We start from the raw sequence: 18,228 nt of genomic DNA on the forward strand, positions 1-18,228 counted from the left end.
TGGGAAAGTAAAACAGTGGATTTCAAATGTAAAGTTTATTGCTGAAAACTTCACCAAACTATCTGTCAAATACCAAAGTTAGGACATTTACAATTCTCAATTATCTTCACAAAACAGTGATATGCATATGTCATGAGTGCAAATGAGAGAGCTAATGATGAAACACTGTCACCATATCTCTTGTATTTTGTTATTTGAATTACATAAAATTTCATTTTTTTCTCCAATAATATAACTTGGTTTGATTCCTGATGGAATACACACAATCTATTGTGATTTGGAGAAAAGCTTAACCATCATCTATAATAACATTAAAATTTGCAGAAATTAGTATTACAAAAGAAATTCAAGAGTGATGATTTTACACCAAAATTCTTTATTGTAAATAAGATATGAATATTGTTTTTTCCCATAATGTAAAGTTCAACGGCTTCAGCCTACCAGGTGTGGAATATAAAGCAATTGATCACCTCTTGGTTTCAGGTGAAGAGACAAACTATCAATTCCTTGGTGAGCTGGATGAACTCAACTAAGCTAATAATAATAATAATTAGACTTATATCGCGCCAAATCCACTCTGTAGAGTGCTCAAGGTGCTTTTTAGGAAATTATAAAAGAAATTAAGAATAATTGAACAGATATGTTTTAAGGTAATTTTTGAAAGTTCCTTGGTTAGCTGGATGTACTCAACTAAGCTACAGCAAGATCGCAAAGAAAATGATAGTTTGCCCATCATCATCACCAAATATTATTATTTGCTTCTAGAGGCAAGAAATGGAGGTTAAGTGTACTTCTTTCTGTATAAAGAATGCATATTGGGTGAGAGTAATTCTTAAGTTATAATAATAATAATAATAATTGGCATTTATATAGCGCTTTATCAATCTACGACTGTTCAAAGCGCTTCACAATTATTATTACCTGGTCACTGGATTCATAGCATCCCAAGCAGCCTGTTAGGCGCAAACTTGCTAAACCAACCACGATGCTATAGGGAACCGCTTCATAATTATTATTACCCGGTCACTGGATTCATATCATTTCAAGCAGCCTGTTCGGCGCACACTTGCTAAACCAACCACAATGACAATGTTTCCTACCGGTACTCAATTAGCACCTGGGTGAGAGTGGCAAAGTGTGGATTGACGCCTTGCCAAAGGACGCAAGGCCATGGTGGGATTCGAACACACGACCCACTGATTACAAGGCAAGAGGAAGAACATGGGTATGGTAGGATGCCAATGTGATGCATTTCGGAAAGACAATTACCAAGATTTGCCACTCTCTATCCAGGGAGGATGCCAATGTGGCAGTGAATAGATCAGCACGTATGGATACACTTGTCTTTTGGCAAGAAACCTATCCATATTTACCCCCAAGGGAGTGGAGAATGTACATAAATGTGTGGAATAGAAATTTAATCTAGTGAGTGGGCACTACGATTTGATTCCTTGCTCCTCAAGGGTTCTGCTGGTCTTCTTCAACTGTCCTCTCTGACCCTTGACATTCTGAAGTCCGTTGTGCCGGAGTGGCATTGTCCTTTGTGATGTCTCTGAAGCAGAGTTGTCCTGACTGAAATACTTGAAACAACCACTAAGATTCAATTCCTTGCTCCTTGCGAATTCCCTTCAGTAGTCCTCTTTGACCCTTGACCTTTGACATTCTGAAGTCCCTTGTGCAGGAGTGGCATTGTCCTGGTGATGTCTTTGAAGCACAGTTGACCCTGGTGAAGCAGTAAAGTGAGGCTCCTCCATACAGTCACTGCAGGTTTCTCATGCTGCCGCTCAAGGAGCTACAAAGTGAAGAAATATAAGTGAAAATTAATATCTCACTGAAAAAAAAAAGCTTGGATGAAAAAGAAACATGTTTTGACCAAATGCCAAACCATTTTTGCAACTGATCAAATAATATTATTACCAGCAGTATCATCATCCTCTTCATCAACACCCTCATCATCATCATTATCACCATCATCACTATCATCACCATCACCATCATTATCATCACCATCATCATCACCATCATCATCATCACCATCATCATCATCACCATCACCATCATCATCATCACCATCATCATCATCACCATCATCATCATCACCATCATCATCATCACCATCATCATCATCATCACCATCATCATCATCATCATCACCATCATCATCACCATCATCACCATCATCATCATCATCATCACCATCATCATCACCATCATCATCACCATCACCATCATCATCCTCACCCTCATTATCATCATCAGCATTCATTTGTTAATTTTGAAAGACCCGTTCCCGAGTCCTAGTTCTACTTACTTCTTCCATTCTGCATGCAATGAACATCAGTCTGCGGATGATGAGCTTCCAGGCTTTCTTCCCGGTCCTTTGTTTCCGTGGCAAGTGTCCTATCAAAGTGCTCATATACTCTAGGAGCAGATGTACCTGCAAGAGGTTATGGGAAATAAAATGATATTGTGAAGTTGATTCTAATCAAACATGCCCAACGTGTAATTTTACTTTATGATGGGTGATGTGCAGTCATCAGTCTGTTTATATTTTCTTAGACACACTTCTCATTATACTGTCTAAAATTGGTTTACTGGAAAATGGTTCAGGAAACCAGTTTAGAACATCGCTTTGCTAGCATTCCCATTTGATCAGCCGAAAGTGTTTTCAAAACCACTTCACGTTAAGTGGCCTTGTTGCTAAGGGAATGCGCTCGATCAGTGAGGGTGACATGTTTTGCTGAAATTTGAAACCGCAGCGTAGAGAGTCTACACACAGTGTGTGGAGTAGCGGGCTCAAAATGTGCAAAGATCGCTTCCTGAAGAACGGTTGTGTCCTCACTTACGCTAAAACTAGTTTAATGAGGCAAAGCGATCTTGAAAACTACATCGCGAGGTGGTTTTCCAAACAGGTTTGGAAGATCGCTTGCAAGACCGCTTTGACCATTCTCATTATGCATTAAACTAGTTTCCACTAAACTGGTTTTAGGACAGTAGTGAGAATGGTGTCTTGGTCTCTAAGCAGTTGTTCTACTTCTCAGATAGTCTAAAACCCCATGGGCTAAACTCATTTGATTTACTATAATTTCAGTCCAACTGCCATTTAGTTTATTCTACACCTGCATGGTTTAATAACTATTTAGTCAAATTTTAATTTATTTTTCTTCATCTTTCTTGTATTCACTGACTTTGTCAAATAAGAAATCCATCTAAGTACACAGCCTAATGGGGTACTGCGATCTCAAGTCAATTTCAGGTCCCAAAATGAATTGAAAGTCATGCATGTCATTGCAAATTGGCAATCGATTAATGATCTGCTTCTTGCATCAACAAGTATAATTCGATTTGTTTTAGTCAAAATTGATCTATCACTTGTAAATTTGCAATTGATTGTGAATAGTTTCTTGAAATACTCCCTTAGTGGTGTTATACCACATAGATATTAGACAAAATGGGTATGGCCTAACTGGAAATTAGATAAAATGGTAATTAAACAAAATGGTTAGTTTCAGATGAACTGGTCGAGGACAACTAGGTGTACATAGGCAAATAAATTATTTACCAACCACTCACGGTTACATATGATGGACATGATCAATTGATTATCATGATTATCTTCTTCTTTTTTTCAGTAAGTAAAGCGATAGGCATTCGTTACCTCTGCTGCAAAGGCGGCCATTTTGGTTGCCGTGGTGATCAATGAAATCAGCCGTGATTGGTCATCTTGGCTGGAGGAGTAGCTCCAAGGTACCAGATCTTGATCAGTCGGGACACCTTGTAGAAGTGGATAGTCACAGGTGAGGCGGGACATGGCTTCAGGGACAAAGAACTGGAAAAAAGAGTAAGTTGGATGGTGAAATTAAGGTAAAGTCCACCCAGAGAAATGTTGATTTGAATAAAAAGAGTAAAATAAAACAAGCATAACGCTGAAAATTTCATCAAAATCGGATGTAAATTAAGAAAGTTATGGCATTTTAAGTTTTGCTTATTTTTCACAAAACGGTGATATGTATAACTCAGTGACATGCAAATGAGTCAGTCGATGATGTCCATCACTCACTATTTCCTTTGTTTTTTATTGTTTGAATTATTTTTTACAGATTTGACAATAAGGACCAACTTGACTTAACCATATAGCATTAAACAATGCTAATTCCACATGTTCAGAGAGGAATTAATCACTGTTTCACTTGACAATGAGGAGAAAATTAAAATATTTCATATAATAAAATACAAAAGGAAAAGGGAGTGGATGACGTAATCAGTCTCCCCATTTGCAAACCCCCATCATCATCATCACCACCATCATCACCACCACCATCATCATCACCACCATCATCACCACCATCACCACCACCATCACCACCACCACCACCACCGTCACCAACATCATCATAATCAAAGCACTCTACGTAGCCTCACCATCCTCTTGGCTAGCCTCGAGGCCTGCTGGTGGTGCTTCATAACTGTCTGGCGACTCCTCATCTTATGATTCTCAACGGCAAGCTCCATGAAGAAGATGGAGTCATTTTTCTTTAACGACAGCAATACAGTCTAATAGGCAAAGTGGAAAAAAAAGAGAAATGTAATGAGAAAAATAACTATCATATTCAATTATTAAAGTTATAAATCCAAGATTTCTTGTAACTTATTTACGCAAAAATGTTAGCACCTTTCCCTTTTTCAAAAACACTAGGCCACCATGATAACTTTGTTATTCTTAGGTGGATTTTCGCCAAACCTTCACTATTAAGCTTCTCTTATTTTTTTTCTGCTTTTATTAAAAAACAAATTGACTTAAGATAAGAGTGGGGGTGGCATTCTTCTTTTTAAGAGTAAAAAGACTAGGGACTCTACAACAGGCGTGTATCCAACATCAGATCCTACAAAATACTTCATGGGACCAATTTTCTGGGGACAACAGTGACTCTATTATGCTTGTGCATGGACCCATACATTTCTTTGTCATAGTTGATGCTGGATACCGCAAGTACGTGGCAAGTGCAAAATAACCATGGACCACATCACAGTATTATGCTTGTGCATGGACCCATACATTTTTTTGTCCAATCTGAAAACGACTGATTTAGGTTTCTTTCAAAGAAAATCAAACATTTCTCTAAAAAATTTATGAGAATAATGGCGCACTTACTCATATAGGAATACAAGGAACTTTATCAACTGGAAATTTCTGTGGAATCTTTTTAATGGAACTTCAAAAGATATTCATATTTAATCTTTAGTTGAATTCTTAGGTGCGCAGACATGGGGCCTGAATGCATACCTCAAAGTTTTCTTTTCCCTGGGGGCACCGGAAATCCCAGGCATCCCAGTTGTGTTCATCCCACACTCCGAGACACTCCCAGCAGAAACTAGCACCACAGTTGCACATCATATGCATGCAGCCGCCGTTCTTCTGCATCGGGTTTCGACAAGACGGGCATCGCTTGACTTCAACAGACCTGATATGTTCCGATCTGGCGTGGTCAACACCTGTATAACATTGAATTAAATTAAAGAGGTTTTTAGTATATATACATGTATATACTACATGTGGCAACTAAATGGCAGAATTAAGTATGATTTACCAAGATAGCAATGAATATTACATACAGATATTGTTTAAAATGGTAAATTATAAGATTGAAAAAATATGAAGAAATAAAACAGAAAAATGTGGAAAAGGATTATCCAGAGATCGACCAAGTGCCCCAATTTAAACACAGATGGACATGATGATTGATTCCATTGACTACAACATACAATCAATCGTGAAAATCAAGTGTACGATCAATTGCTAGCCTTTGTAATGCTAGCCTTTGTAATGCAGAACCCAAATCTTGGTTCCTATCCCACAATGCAACATTCTGATCATGTGGTCTAGTAGCTTGAACTTACAACCAAACACTTCATGAATAGTCTCCGGATCGTTACCGGGAATGCAACACTTTAATCATAAACAATAACAAGTATTTTTTTAATGGTAAAGCTAGTGAGATAATAATGTAACTTTGATTAGCGCTTATATATTATTTTTTGAATGAGACCACTTTTAAAAAACAACAACAAATCATACTACTCAACAACATCATATCATTTCTCAATCCATATGTATTTTTTTATACATTAATTTAAAAGGAAATACAGGAATGGAAGAATGAATGCAAACTCGGCCAAATAAATGATAAAACATTCGACAAGTTACAAAAAAGTGACACTCAAAAGCAGCTCTGAAAATCATACGTAACTTCAATTTCAACTAATCAAAATCGTACATTTGGGACATGGGTTTGATTTATTTTCACTTGTGTTTCACACAACTCTTTCTGCAACAAGCAAGAGGTTTTACAAGAAATATTTATATATTTTTTTACATATTGTCTGTGACTGAATTATTTACCACTTTCTTTCATGTACTGATGATATTGTTCTGCTTGCTTGCAGGTAGCTGGCCAGTGGGCAACCTCTTTACACTCAGAGCACCATGACACCCCGCACTCGCAGGGTACAGGCAACCCCAGTACCCGCTCCGGCACCCTTGGTCCTCCCGACAGATCCCCACCCGGCTCAGTCCATGCTGCATCCCGGACCTGGGCAAGCCGGCCGCATTTGGGATTGGGACACCATTTCCACTCGGGGTGCTCATTGATGCGGTTATCGTGGAGATGAGAGAGATGGATGCAGACGAGGGAGTCGGGCAGGAGAGACAGGAGAGTGACCTTGTCCAGGACAGATTCACACTTGAAGGCCTGCAGATATGGGAAAATTGATCGAAATTAAGATGGTTGAAAGCTTGTCAAGTATGGGAGGGTTTACATTCTGTTTCAATGGGGTGAGATCTTCTTCCTCTGATTGAAATAAAGAACTGGGGCCCATTTCATAAAGAGTTACAACTGTGGTAACTTTGTCATTATGGCAACTACCATGGCAACATGGCTCAGCAGCATATCAAAATCAAGGTTACCATGGTAGTTGCCATAATAGCAAAGTTACAACAGTTGTAACTCTTTTTGAAACAGCCCCTGATTCCTTCTTTAAAATGATTTCAGAGTGACAAATTTCCTTTAAGACAAAAACAATGTTAAAATCACAAATTGTTTGATAACTTATAGATCAAAGCCAAACTTATCTGACTTGATTTTATGATTTCATGGAAACAAGTTCAATCAAGTGATGTTCCTAAACTTTCCCAACATCACATTTTTGTTCTTTTCGAAAGCTGTTGTCACACACCCAAACACACACACCTACACCTACACAAATCTTGCCATGGTTGGGAACTTGAGATACAGTCAGGACTACTTACCGGACAGCGAATGCTCGTCTCGCCCATCATCACCCTGTTGGTCACATGATGTACCCAGCATTCATTGCAGAATAAGTGGCCACACCCAAGCAGAGCAGTCCCCATCTCTTCGTCTTCACCACCAGAGGGAGCCAGAGTCTCAAAGCAGATGCCGCAGGAGTCCTCTCCATCGGGTATTGTGTTAGAGAATTCATCGGAAGTTGCACTTGAATCCTGAGGAAAATTGAGCGCAATAACACTTGGGTCATGTTTGATTTTTCACGTCCTATGATAATTTGGTTACTAGTTTCAGTAGCTTATCATTCTAAAGGTAATATGCAAAGCTGAAAATTAATCAAAGTTTGTCAATTCCAAGGATTGATAATCCAATAGTGACGTAAGGTTTGAATACTTCATACGTTATTGTCGTACTAACAAACCTTAGACATTATCAGCTATCCAAACTTTGAATACCGAATATTCAATTTGTGGAATTACAAACCTTATTTTGGTGTAAGTTTAATGAACCTTCAGAATAACAAAAAAAATTTACTATTGGATTAACTAATCTCTAAAATTAAGGGGGGAGGGGAGGGGGAAATGCCCTTGGTCCCCCCATCCAATTGTTGAACTTGTTTGAAATGCAAAACTTTCTCCAGCATGTCCAAGAATATTGTATTGATTAGAATTGTTACATCATTATACATGTACATTATTATAAAAGATTTACCTCTTGTGTTTCCTCCTCGTCTAATTGAGCTTTGACACGTTCAGCGGTGTCGTAGTTGAACGTCCATCCCATCATGCTTTGCACTGTATCTAGCGTGACTTCCGGTTTCTTTGGTTTACAGATCTTGGATCCTACTCCTTCTTGGGAACTGCTGAAGAAAAATGAGAATTCATTTCAATGTTTAAATGATCAAAAGCATAATTCTCTGAATCTGTAAGTCAAATTGACAAGGGTTGTATTTCAAAAAGCTGTTTGTATGCACGATTTTACACACAATATTACATACAGTTTTACACAAAATTTTTCATAGGTTTTCACACGTGATTTTATACATGATGATTTTACACACAGTGTTTCATAAAGCTGTTCAGAAGTACCACACAATTCTACTATGCATGACTACAACATGTTCTTCGGTGCTAAGACTGCTACAAAGGGATACATTTTATAGCAAAAGACCTGATCACCCATTGTCCGTAAAGTCATCCATGACACACGACATACAATCTTAAGTTATTCACGACTGGTAGATGACCCTACCTTGATCTTGGGTGTTGAATCTCAGATTTACAATTATTTTAATTGATTCGCATCAGCTGTGACTGAAATTCTATCTCATTTACGACCAGTTTCTTTACTAAAAATTTACTCTGATTTCCATTTAGCCAATATACTATTTCTAAATTTTGGAAGTAAGGCTATACCCATCTTGTCTAATATGGCGACTCAGTCTAACACCAATTAGTCTATAAAGATAGATGAACTGTTAATGAATAAATTTTCATTTGACCAAGAACCAAATTATTAGAAGACCAGGTGGAAATTAGACCATCTGGGATGAAAACTGAAGTAGGTATTAGTCCAAGTGCAGTCAAGACCAGACGGCAATTAGACTACACTGGCTGTAGACTGACAGGTAAATTGCCAATTCTTCTACTGCCAACTCGTCCACTCACCCCATGGTCTACTTTCATTTAGTCTAATGCCATTCTGTCCATCAACACTTCATCTAACAACCATTTGGGCCATTCACCATTTAGTCCAATCATCAATCACCACTTCGTCTATGACCATTTCGTCTTAAACCAGTTGGTCTAATATGCATTCCATTTTCATTCATTTTGCACAATTAAACACTTAGTCCAATTAGACCAAATGGTATATGGACTAAATGGCTATTGCACCAACTGGTTATTAGACGGAATGGCATTAGACTAAATGAAAGTAGACCATGTGGTGAGTGGACTAACTGGCATCAGACGAATTGGAAATAAACCAACCAAAATAGGTTTAGCCCTTGTGGTAGGCCCATTGAATAGAAGTAAACCGAGAGCTTGTAGACCAAGTAATAATATAGACCTCCAATATACCACCTAATCAAAACCACACTTACTCAGCGTAACATGAAAGGCTCTCTTTTAGTTGTTCCATGAGGGATGTTTTCACAAGAGGTGGAGTTACAATTTTTTCTCTGACAGCTTGATGAAGATCTTGCACTGGGAAATCTGCACTGCAACACCTTAGCCTGCAAAGTTGAGAAGCAATCAGACAAAAAATCAGAGTAAGATTTGTTTTCTTCTTCTTTAATTTATTTCTCTAATTTCTTTAAACTATGTTGTTATGGACAGAACATTAAATTCATCTTATAAACTATTGTGGAAGTAGAATAAAGGAGAGTGATTTGAGATGGATAGGTCAAGCATTGAGGAGGAAAGATGATGAACCTGTGAATTGGGCATGGCATCTGGAGGTAGATGGCATAAGAGGAGGAGAGGGAAGACTGAAGATTACATGGAAAATTATGGTGAAGAAGGAAAGCAGAAGCCCTTCATAAGAGGGACACTGCTGCCAAAATAAATGATGATCTTCATTCCAGATGAAAATCATTCATACACACAACCATTTTAAACTGAAATGGGAGGTTAAAACTTGATTAGTTTGCAAAACGAACCTCAAATTCACCATTCCAGGATCCTGCCTCACATCATCTGTGGCAAAGACAGCAGATGCACCAACAGGAACCCCACTGTCAGAGACTGCCTTCAGCTTAATTGAAAACCTCCTGGGTACAGAGCGTCCCTCGGAATAATCATGCCCAAAGTCCATACGGAGTCTCTCTGAAAGGACGCCCTCTTTGGCGACACTGCCCAGGTGGAGCCAGGAAACCTTGTGGTCAGTGTGGTCGGCGGAAGAGCCATCAGAATCAAAGCCACTGTCCAAGGTATCCAAGTCACTGAGGTCCGACTTGGACGACTCCTGTTCAGGTTCTAGCGTCGCAAGGTCAGGCCTGTAGATGGCACAGCCCTTACCATATCGCTTCCTGCGTGACGTCGAAGAACTGGAAGAATCCAACTTGGCCTCATCTCTTCCTGTCTTGTATGACTCTTGATGATTCCTTTTTGCAGATTCTGGTTGATAGGTCCTGATATAAGAACTAAGGTCAAATGCAGGAGTGTCTCCGTCATACCTATAGAGACACTCCTCCTGATCACCACTGTGGATGGGCCATTCTTCATCCTCATCTAAATCCAAATGGATTTCATCACAAAGATCAGAGTCCAGTTGAAGCTTGTCTTTCTTTTGACCTGAAGTTTTGGATGAGACAAAACATACACTCAAAGAAATAATCATAACGATCTGATAACTTACGGTGTAATTAAGAAATAGTAAAAATATTATCACACTCTGAACCATTGCATAAACATATTGTTATAATTGTAATCGAATAGTAATTACCAAGTTTACCAATTGATGGCAAAGATCTGTCAGTTACTTTCTCGCAGAGGGGTAGGCAAATGACTCCTGCCATCAGTGATTTTCTACTGTATGAACATAATTTGTTTATAATAGATGATCCTTATCTACAGATATAAAAAAAAAAAAAAATTCAATAACTATAGCTCTTTATTGGCCTCAATCAAGAATGTTGTTTAAATTAGTGCTTAGAATACATAACCTCATCGCCCTAAAACAATGCATGCACCTCCTCCACTCCCTGGGTACAACAATCAATAATAAAATTCACCTGTTAGCTTTCTCTTGCGTTCAGAGTAGTCCTCGTCATACAACGCTTTTTTACATATTGTATGTGTGATGCTTCGGTGAATGGGAATTGGACGAAGGACCTCGTATCGCAGCTCAGGCAGCCTTGGGACGTTCTCTGCCTGCGTCTGAGAGGGGATGTCGATCCTCCTTCCTGTCCGTGCCCTCTCCCTTCTCCGCTCTTTCTTTTCCTCTCTGCGGTTACGGATAGTCTTTGGGTTTCTCACAAGATCACCCTCATAGGAACAGTTCTTCTTGGCTCTCCTGCAGTTAGTCTCATCACCCTGGGACCGATGGACGGCTTTACAGGATGCTTTACCTGTCCTGAGAACCAGTTGATCCAGCAAGCGTGATGTCTCCCGATGTTCTTTGAAGCAAGGTATCTCCCGCTCTACCATGACGACGTTGTAATCGCTATCCTTGTGGAATTCCTCGTCGGCAATACCATCAGCGATCATATCTGGAAGAAGCCATCTCTTTTTCTTGTTTAAAGAGTATGTGACAGGAAGGTTCCACCACTCGTGATTACCTGACAAAAAAAACCCAAATAAGAAGGAAAAGAGACAATTTATATAGGTTATGTATTCAAAAGGAAAGAGTTACAGGCAGCAGTGCAGTGAACACATTATTTATGAAAGCTACTTTAATAATAAACTGATGTTCTTGCTTTTTAAAAACGTTTCTCAATGTTTTGATTACATTTATTTACAGATTTGAGATATTGTCCTTTGTTATTTCAGTTTCTACACACAATATTTAGAGAGAATACTCCCGAGGAAAAAATGAGCCAAGGTATCTCAAAGAAGAAAGGGAGGAAAGAAAGAATGAAATACAGAAATAGAGAAAGAAGAAATGAAAATAAAGCAAATAAACAAACAAAAAAAATAACAAGATTAAAACATCAGGAAAGGAAAAAAAAAATAAGAAAGCCCCCCCCCCAAAAAAAATAAACAATTAAAAAATAAAGAAAGAAGTAAAGCAGGTATAGTCAGTAAGTAGGTGGTCTCTTCATACATGTAAGTGGTTTTCCTATTTGTTTATGGTCTCAATGATGTACCGAAATTTGGAATGACCTAGAACTCACAATATCACAAAATATTACTAGGAATTCATTGCTAGGGTATAAAAGAGGGGGACAGAGTACCTCAAAATGTTTTTTTTTCTCTATACTAAATATAAAGCAAAATATAAGTGCAATTTAATACTTTTACACCCAACTCTCTTTTCAATTCAATTCAATTCAACTTTATTCAATTCCAATATTAAAAACATTTAACAACACATAATAAAAAATGCAATTCAAGATAAGATAAAGTAATTCAATGGTATGTACATACATATTGAATAGAAAAAAGTATTGAAATTAGATATAGCTGTAAAAGACCATAGAGGTCTTGTCAAGACTATTCCCTTAATAACATAAGATTAGATCAATTAATTTAAGTGGAGAACAAATTCAATGAATATTAAGTAAATAAAAATGAATTGCGTCTTGCACCAAGACAAACCCAGAACATACATGAAAAGGGGTTGAGAGTAAACAGAAGACAAAAAAAATCATTTAAAATTCAACGAGAGTCACGTTTGATCAAATATAGCTTTAGATTGTGCTTAAATCTGTTATAAAATGAAATTGAGGTTATACATGTAGGGACTAGGGAGTGAATTCCAGATTGTAGGAGCATTGTAGGAGCTTTTCAATATAATATCCCTCTTCTTCTTAAAATTCCTTTAGATGGAAGTGAGGTCTACTGCTTATCCTACATTCCTACCCCTGATAATTGGGAAGAGGGAAAGGTACTAAAACGTAAAACAAAAATCTTACCAGTTAATTCCAAGCCACCATCTTGAACAATCTTTTCAAAGTCCTTTGATTTGCTGGCATCCAATGTCCCTACTGATGATTTTAAGATGCCAAACTGCCCTGTAAAGGTAGTCATGTTGCCATGGGTGGCTTGTCCCTTGATGTATCGCATGGTCTTCCCACTGCGATGTTTGAACTTCTTTTGGTCGATCTCGTCAGCTGCCATCTTACTTGTTGATGCTTCTTGGCCTTGGGACAAAAAAAAATCAAAAAATTATTCACTAGAATAATTCAATATCATATGAACTGTAAGACAAATTTCGAGCAACTCATTCCACATACATTTATTGATAACAAAAACAAATTGAATGTATACCACTGGGCAATTCCATAAAATATGTACGTCCGACCCCCTATATATATGTGGGATCTTCATGAAATTTTCAGTCTCTGATTTCTTGTTCTTTTGACAGTCTGTAATGCTCTCAAAGGACCATGACTTGGTCAATTTATAGAGTGAAGTCCCAAAAGGGGGGGGGGGGGGGACACAGTATATAATGCATAGTGGGTATGTGCCTTGGAGGGCCCCCCATTTTTACACTCAAATTTCCGTTCCAAGGCATAGCATTTTTGTCTTACTCTTTAATATTCAGAAAAAGAACAAAGAAAGCCACTCCAAGGCATAGCATTTTCTTCTTATCGAGAAAAAAGAAGAAAGAACTCCGCTCCAAAGCTTCGCATATTTTTTGTTACGCCGTTCAGGTCACTTTGATCTGCTACAATGAGCTGCAATTTCGGTGAAAAGCGGCCGCAGAGCTCGCTGTCCGACCATCGCCTCTGCGCGAGCGCGCCCGGCGGAGGCCGCACTAGCTGCATCATTACGCACTCACACGCTGGCAATCCGTTCCAAGGACCCCCGTTTTCACAAACATTTGTAATTGATTACGTAATTATAAATGATTTGTAGTATTTAACAAATTACTTATAATTACGTAATAAATGAATATTTGTAAAATAATGATTTTTATCTATAAATGTTTTTTCAAAACGGCGTCGTTATCCGGAAGTACGTCATACATAAGCGGTTCAAGGGTCGACGCTATTGTATTTCCGTTGTTTACATGTGGATCGAGCGGTCTACGCGGCATTAGTTAGGTAAGAAATCTTCATTTTTTACATTTTTATTTAACATTTTTTAAAACCTTAATACGTTTATTTGATTAATTTCTACACCTTCCTAAGCCTAATAATGCATAGGAAGGTGTAGAAATTAATCAAATAAACGTATTTCGAGCGATATGTTATGAAAAGATGGATTTCCTAGGGAAATCCAGCTTTGTTATTGTCCTTCGCTTTAATAAGACACTATGGCTACAGTGTCAAGACGTCAATGATGAAGAAGTATAGGACAGTGCAGTATATAAAAAAAAATCATCATTGCGTGCTATCAAGACTTGAGAAAAATGGGGTCAGACGTACAAAACGGTTGATCATTATATGGAATTGCGCCAATATAAATCCAACGTGTACAAGACACCCCCTGGCCTTGGCCTAGCTGACTCGGTTCGATAGGGGAGCTCCGGCCGCTGTCGCTTTCCGTCGGCCATCGAACTTCGCCCGGCGGATATCCTTGGCCGTACGGTACCCACAGCAGCCTAGCCGCAGCCCGGGAGACGAGTCGCAGGCAGGACAGGGCACCAGGCTTGCATGGGCATGGCATGGCCGGAATTAAGATATATAAATAATCCCAAATCCAATAGCAATATACTTACAAGAAATATAAATGGCAGAACCTAGCTATGTAACTCCTTCAAAGTGTTGTCAAATGACTCTTCCAAATAAGCCAGTCCCTTATATACATCATTTGATTTACAGGTCTCTACTCCGTCGTCTGCTTTCACAAACATGTCGCAATACTGCAAAGTGCATTAATATAGTCAATGACGTAATTAGTAGTATGCGTAAAATCCTCTAAAATAAATTTTTAATATGAAAATTTCTTCATTTTTTATAAAATATCCAAAAAATACCAAAAGATTAGTGGCATTAAAACTGTAAAAGCTATTTGTGAACTTTTTAAAAACTAAAATTCCGAGAACAATTAATTATTAATTCACTCACCACGGGAATAACATACTTACATCTGAAAATAGACAAAGGAAAGGATTTTGTTGATACACTTATTTGAGGTTGATACACTTGTTGATACACTTCTGTCAAAACTCAATAACACCCCGCTCCCCGGCCCCCATACACACATTTGTTGTTTATATATTCATGGAGAGAAAACAAAAAACATATCGAAGTTTATGAGAGTGCAGGATGAGACCCCATCCCGGCACCCCCCCCCCCAAATAAAAAAGTAATATTTATGATTTGCGGGAAGGATGAAATATTGGCAATTTCGGTAACTGGCCGGTCTCTGCACTCTGATCTGTACTATATTTCCAAATATAGGCCTATTATTTGGAGTACCATACTGGGGCCGCGGAACGATTTGCAAATGGGGGGGGGGGGGGGGGGGGGGGGCTGACCATACATAAAATCACAATCAAATGGTCATTTTTACGATTTTGTACAAGGTTTTTGAAAAAAGTGGGCTGAAGCCCCCCCCCCCTGCTTCTGCGACCCCTGCTCTCCCTTTAATATTTGCGCCTATTTACCCCCCTTCTTCGACAGATGATGATATTGATTATAATTCATTCACACAACAAAAATAATGACAATGAATATAATAATAAAACTTTATGGACAGAGTGAAAATTTATTTACAGTCACTGATTCTATATTCCATTTCAATTTCCAGTATTGGTTACAGTTCCAATTCCAATCTTAATTTTAAAGCAAGTTTAATTACACACACGCAAATAAAAGTTGAATCTATATGCATCAGTGTTTGACTATCTTGAAATATAGTATGTTATGTTAGGTTATTGATGTTCAATAACATGTAAAAAAAATGCAAATTTCCACATATCTGTTTAATGAGAACGATAAATAATACCTTATGACCGTTATGATATATAGGCCTACTTCTCATATCATGTCACATGTTTTAATGATATACCATGCATATTCAAGATCAATACGGACTTATGGGCCGTTTCATATAAAGATATGTCCGTAGGTAAGAGTGACTTAGAAGAATGACTGGTGAACCTTTTTACGCGCTAAATAGTCACCAATGAACATTAAAAATATGGTGAATATCATTTATCACAAGATAGGATCACCAGCCATTCTTAACTTGCGAAGCGCCGCGCCCGTTAATGAAACGCTCCCGGTCCGTTTCCTGAATACTGACACGTACGTGCCTTGTTCTAGAATTTTCTGCCACGTAGTATAATTGCATTTTAACCCCCTTTTCCCTCCGAGCGATCATTCCAATAAAAAAACACATGTATCATATTGGAACTAAAATTTCTTTTCATCCACAAGTCCATTCGTTGAGTTCCTATTTCTTTTATGTGCTAAAAGTTGATTTAATAAGTAGGGGCGTCGATCCGAGAGGGGGAATTAAAAAAAATCAGGGGATGGTGGTGTCCAAAAAATACGTTGATATAATAAGTATATAAGGGGCAGCGATCCTGGAGGGGGATCGAATTTTTTTTTAGTCGAGGGATGGTGGTGTCCCCTCAAAAGTTGATCTAATAAGTAGGGGCGGCGATCCGGGAGAGAGAGAGAGATGGGGGGGGGGGGTGTCCAAAGAATGTTAAAGAATAGAAGTAGGCCTATATTAAATAGTTATTGTAAGTAGTATTGAAGTCATGAATCACATGTGATTTGAATCGAACTTTTTTTTACTCATTTGGTCGGTAAGGAGCAATGATGGAGCCTCTGATTAAGGCATAAATTTCATAATTATTCAAAGGATGAAATGACGCCTATAATCATGATAATATCTCGTTCGTAAGTCAATATTCAAAAATATATTTTTGCTTGAGCTTTCAGCATTTTGTTAAATAAGATATACATCCTTTACCGAGTCGGGGTTATCATAAAACCTTTTTTTTGTACAAAAAAATAAAACGTTTTTTATTGTTTAAAACTCTTCAAATCGTTTTAAAACGGGTTTTTCCCCCAACGAATGATGCAATTTTTCGTAAATCAATTATGCAAGCTCTTGATGTTTTAAATACATTTTCGGAGTAAGTAAGAGATGACTAAAATTTTTGTTACTGAATTTCAAAAAGAAAAGTTCATAAATGCATTTCCCCCCAAATTACTAGATCATGGCCATTGAATGCCTAAAAAAAGACATCTAAAGTAAGTTGACATTTTACAAGTTTATTCCTCATACATGTTCATATACATGTAGTCCCAGAGTATTTTGAGTCTAGTGAATCTAGGGTGTGTGTGTGTGGGGGGGGGGAACAATTTGCAAATGAATCAAGTGACATAATCTATAGGGTATCAATATGCTCTATTTCATTTGAATCAATTATGACAATTTAAGCTAAATCTTGAGCTGCTTATTTTTGCTAGTTTGAAAAAAAATCTCTATATTTTTTTTTCTATTTTTATCATTTCTAGTGTTCATTTTTTTGTTTTTTGTGTTTTTTTAATGGAAATTATTGTCAATAATTTTCCAATCATTAATAAAAAGTACAAATAATGATACAGATTTTGGCGAGAATTCACATTTGGCTTTATACATGAATCACGCTTTTGAGCAATTTTGACATGCACTTATATCATACCCATGCATGTATCCCAAAATAGTCTTGAACGATATGGTGTGGCCATATCGTGTTTATGGATTTATCATAGATTTTTTTTAATTTGAGGTGGTCATTAAGGTCCCCTGGGATTGTTAGGGTTAAGGTTTGCTGGCAGATTAAAGGACTTTTCTTCATCTTTACAAAGCGCAAAGTTTCACCTGCTTTCGTGTGTATACCTCAAGATTACGTTTTAAAAAATATTATATGCTTGTGCAACACGTCCATTTCATTCAAATACTATTATTGGGTATTGGGCTGCATGTACATGTATTTGAGCTTATTTTAAATAGCGTTTCTTTCCCTGGAAGAGTGAGCACAACACTCAGATATATTTGTTAAAATTAGAATATTCTTAATATGTATTAATATGTACAATTGAACAGGGAGGAAAAGAACATGACAAAGCAATGGAGAAAGGGAGGAAAAGGGGGGGGGGGGGGAGAGAAAAAGAGTGTTTTTTTTAGAAATAGTTTTGATTAGTTAGAAGAAAGAAATACATAACTAGAGAAATGAAAGTAAAAAAAACCATCTAAAATCACATACATGCAAATTTACAACCCACGCGCGAGCCTATGTGGTGTTTTAAACACGTTTTTTGTAAAAAAAAAAAATAAAGTAAAAAAAAACAACGGGTGCTTTAAAACGC

The 18,228-nt window shown here is 37.7% G+C and overlaps 1 protein-coding gene across 2 annotated transcripts; it reads right to left on the reverse strand.

The window, feature by feature from the left end:
* Window positions 1–1,359: 1,359 nt before the first annotated feature.
* LOC121431858 lies at window positions 1,360–14,767 on the reverse strand. 2 transcript variants are annotated; one of them, XM_041629626.1, is made up of 13 exons: window positions 14,634–14,767; window positions 12,883–13,110; window positions 11,041–11,586; window positions 9,967–10,600; window positions 9,409–9,540; window positions 8,016–8,166; window positions 7,307–7,519; window positions 6,401–6,749; window positions 5,285–5,493; window positions 4,423–4,554; window positions 3,659–3,829; window positions 2,312–2,437; window positions 1,360–1,792 (listed from the first exon to the last, which is right to left on the reverse strand). In XM_041629626.1, exons 2-13 carry the CDS (start codon window positions 13,085–13,087, stop codon window positions 1,601–1,603), a joined length of 3,060 nt encoding a protein of 1,019 aa, XP_041485560.1. In that variant the 5' UTR covers window positions 13,088–13,110; window positions 14,634–14,767; the 3' UTR covers window positions 1,360–1,600. The 2 variants fall into 2 exon arrangements, with proteins under 2 accessions (XP_041485560.1, XP_041485561.1); XM_041629627.1 differs by having other exon boundaries at window positions 8,016–8,163; window positions 14,634–14,766.
* Between the last annotated feature and the right edge of the window lie 3,461 nt (window positions 14,768–18,228).

The sequence above is a fragment of the Lytechinus variegatus genome, chromosome 18 (genome assembly GCF_018143015.1).
Source record: "Lytechinus variegatus isolate NC3 chromosome 18, Lvar_3.0, whole genome shotgun sequence".
In the NCBI taxonomy this organism is placed as follows: domain Eukaryota; kingdom Metazoa; phylum Echinodermata; class Echinoidea; order Temnopleuroida; family Toxopneustidae; genus Lytechinus; species Lytechinus variegatus.

Coding starts and splice junctions, on each gene's coding strand:
- LOC121431858 (XM_041629626.1), bottom strand. CDS start 13,087: ATGGCAGCTGACGAGATCGACCAAAAGAAGTTCAAACATCGCAGTGGG. Junction 9,541..9,966: donor CCTGGAATGGTGAATTTGAG/GTTCGTTTTGCA, acceptor TCAACTTTGCAG/GCTAAGGTGTTGCAGTGCAG. Junction 4,555..5,284: donor AGGGAAAAGAAAACTTTGAG/GTATGCATTCAG, acceptor TTTGCCTATTAG/ACTGTATTGCTGTCGTTAAA.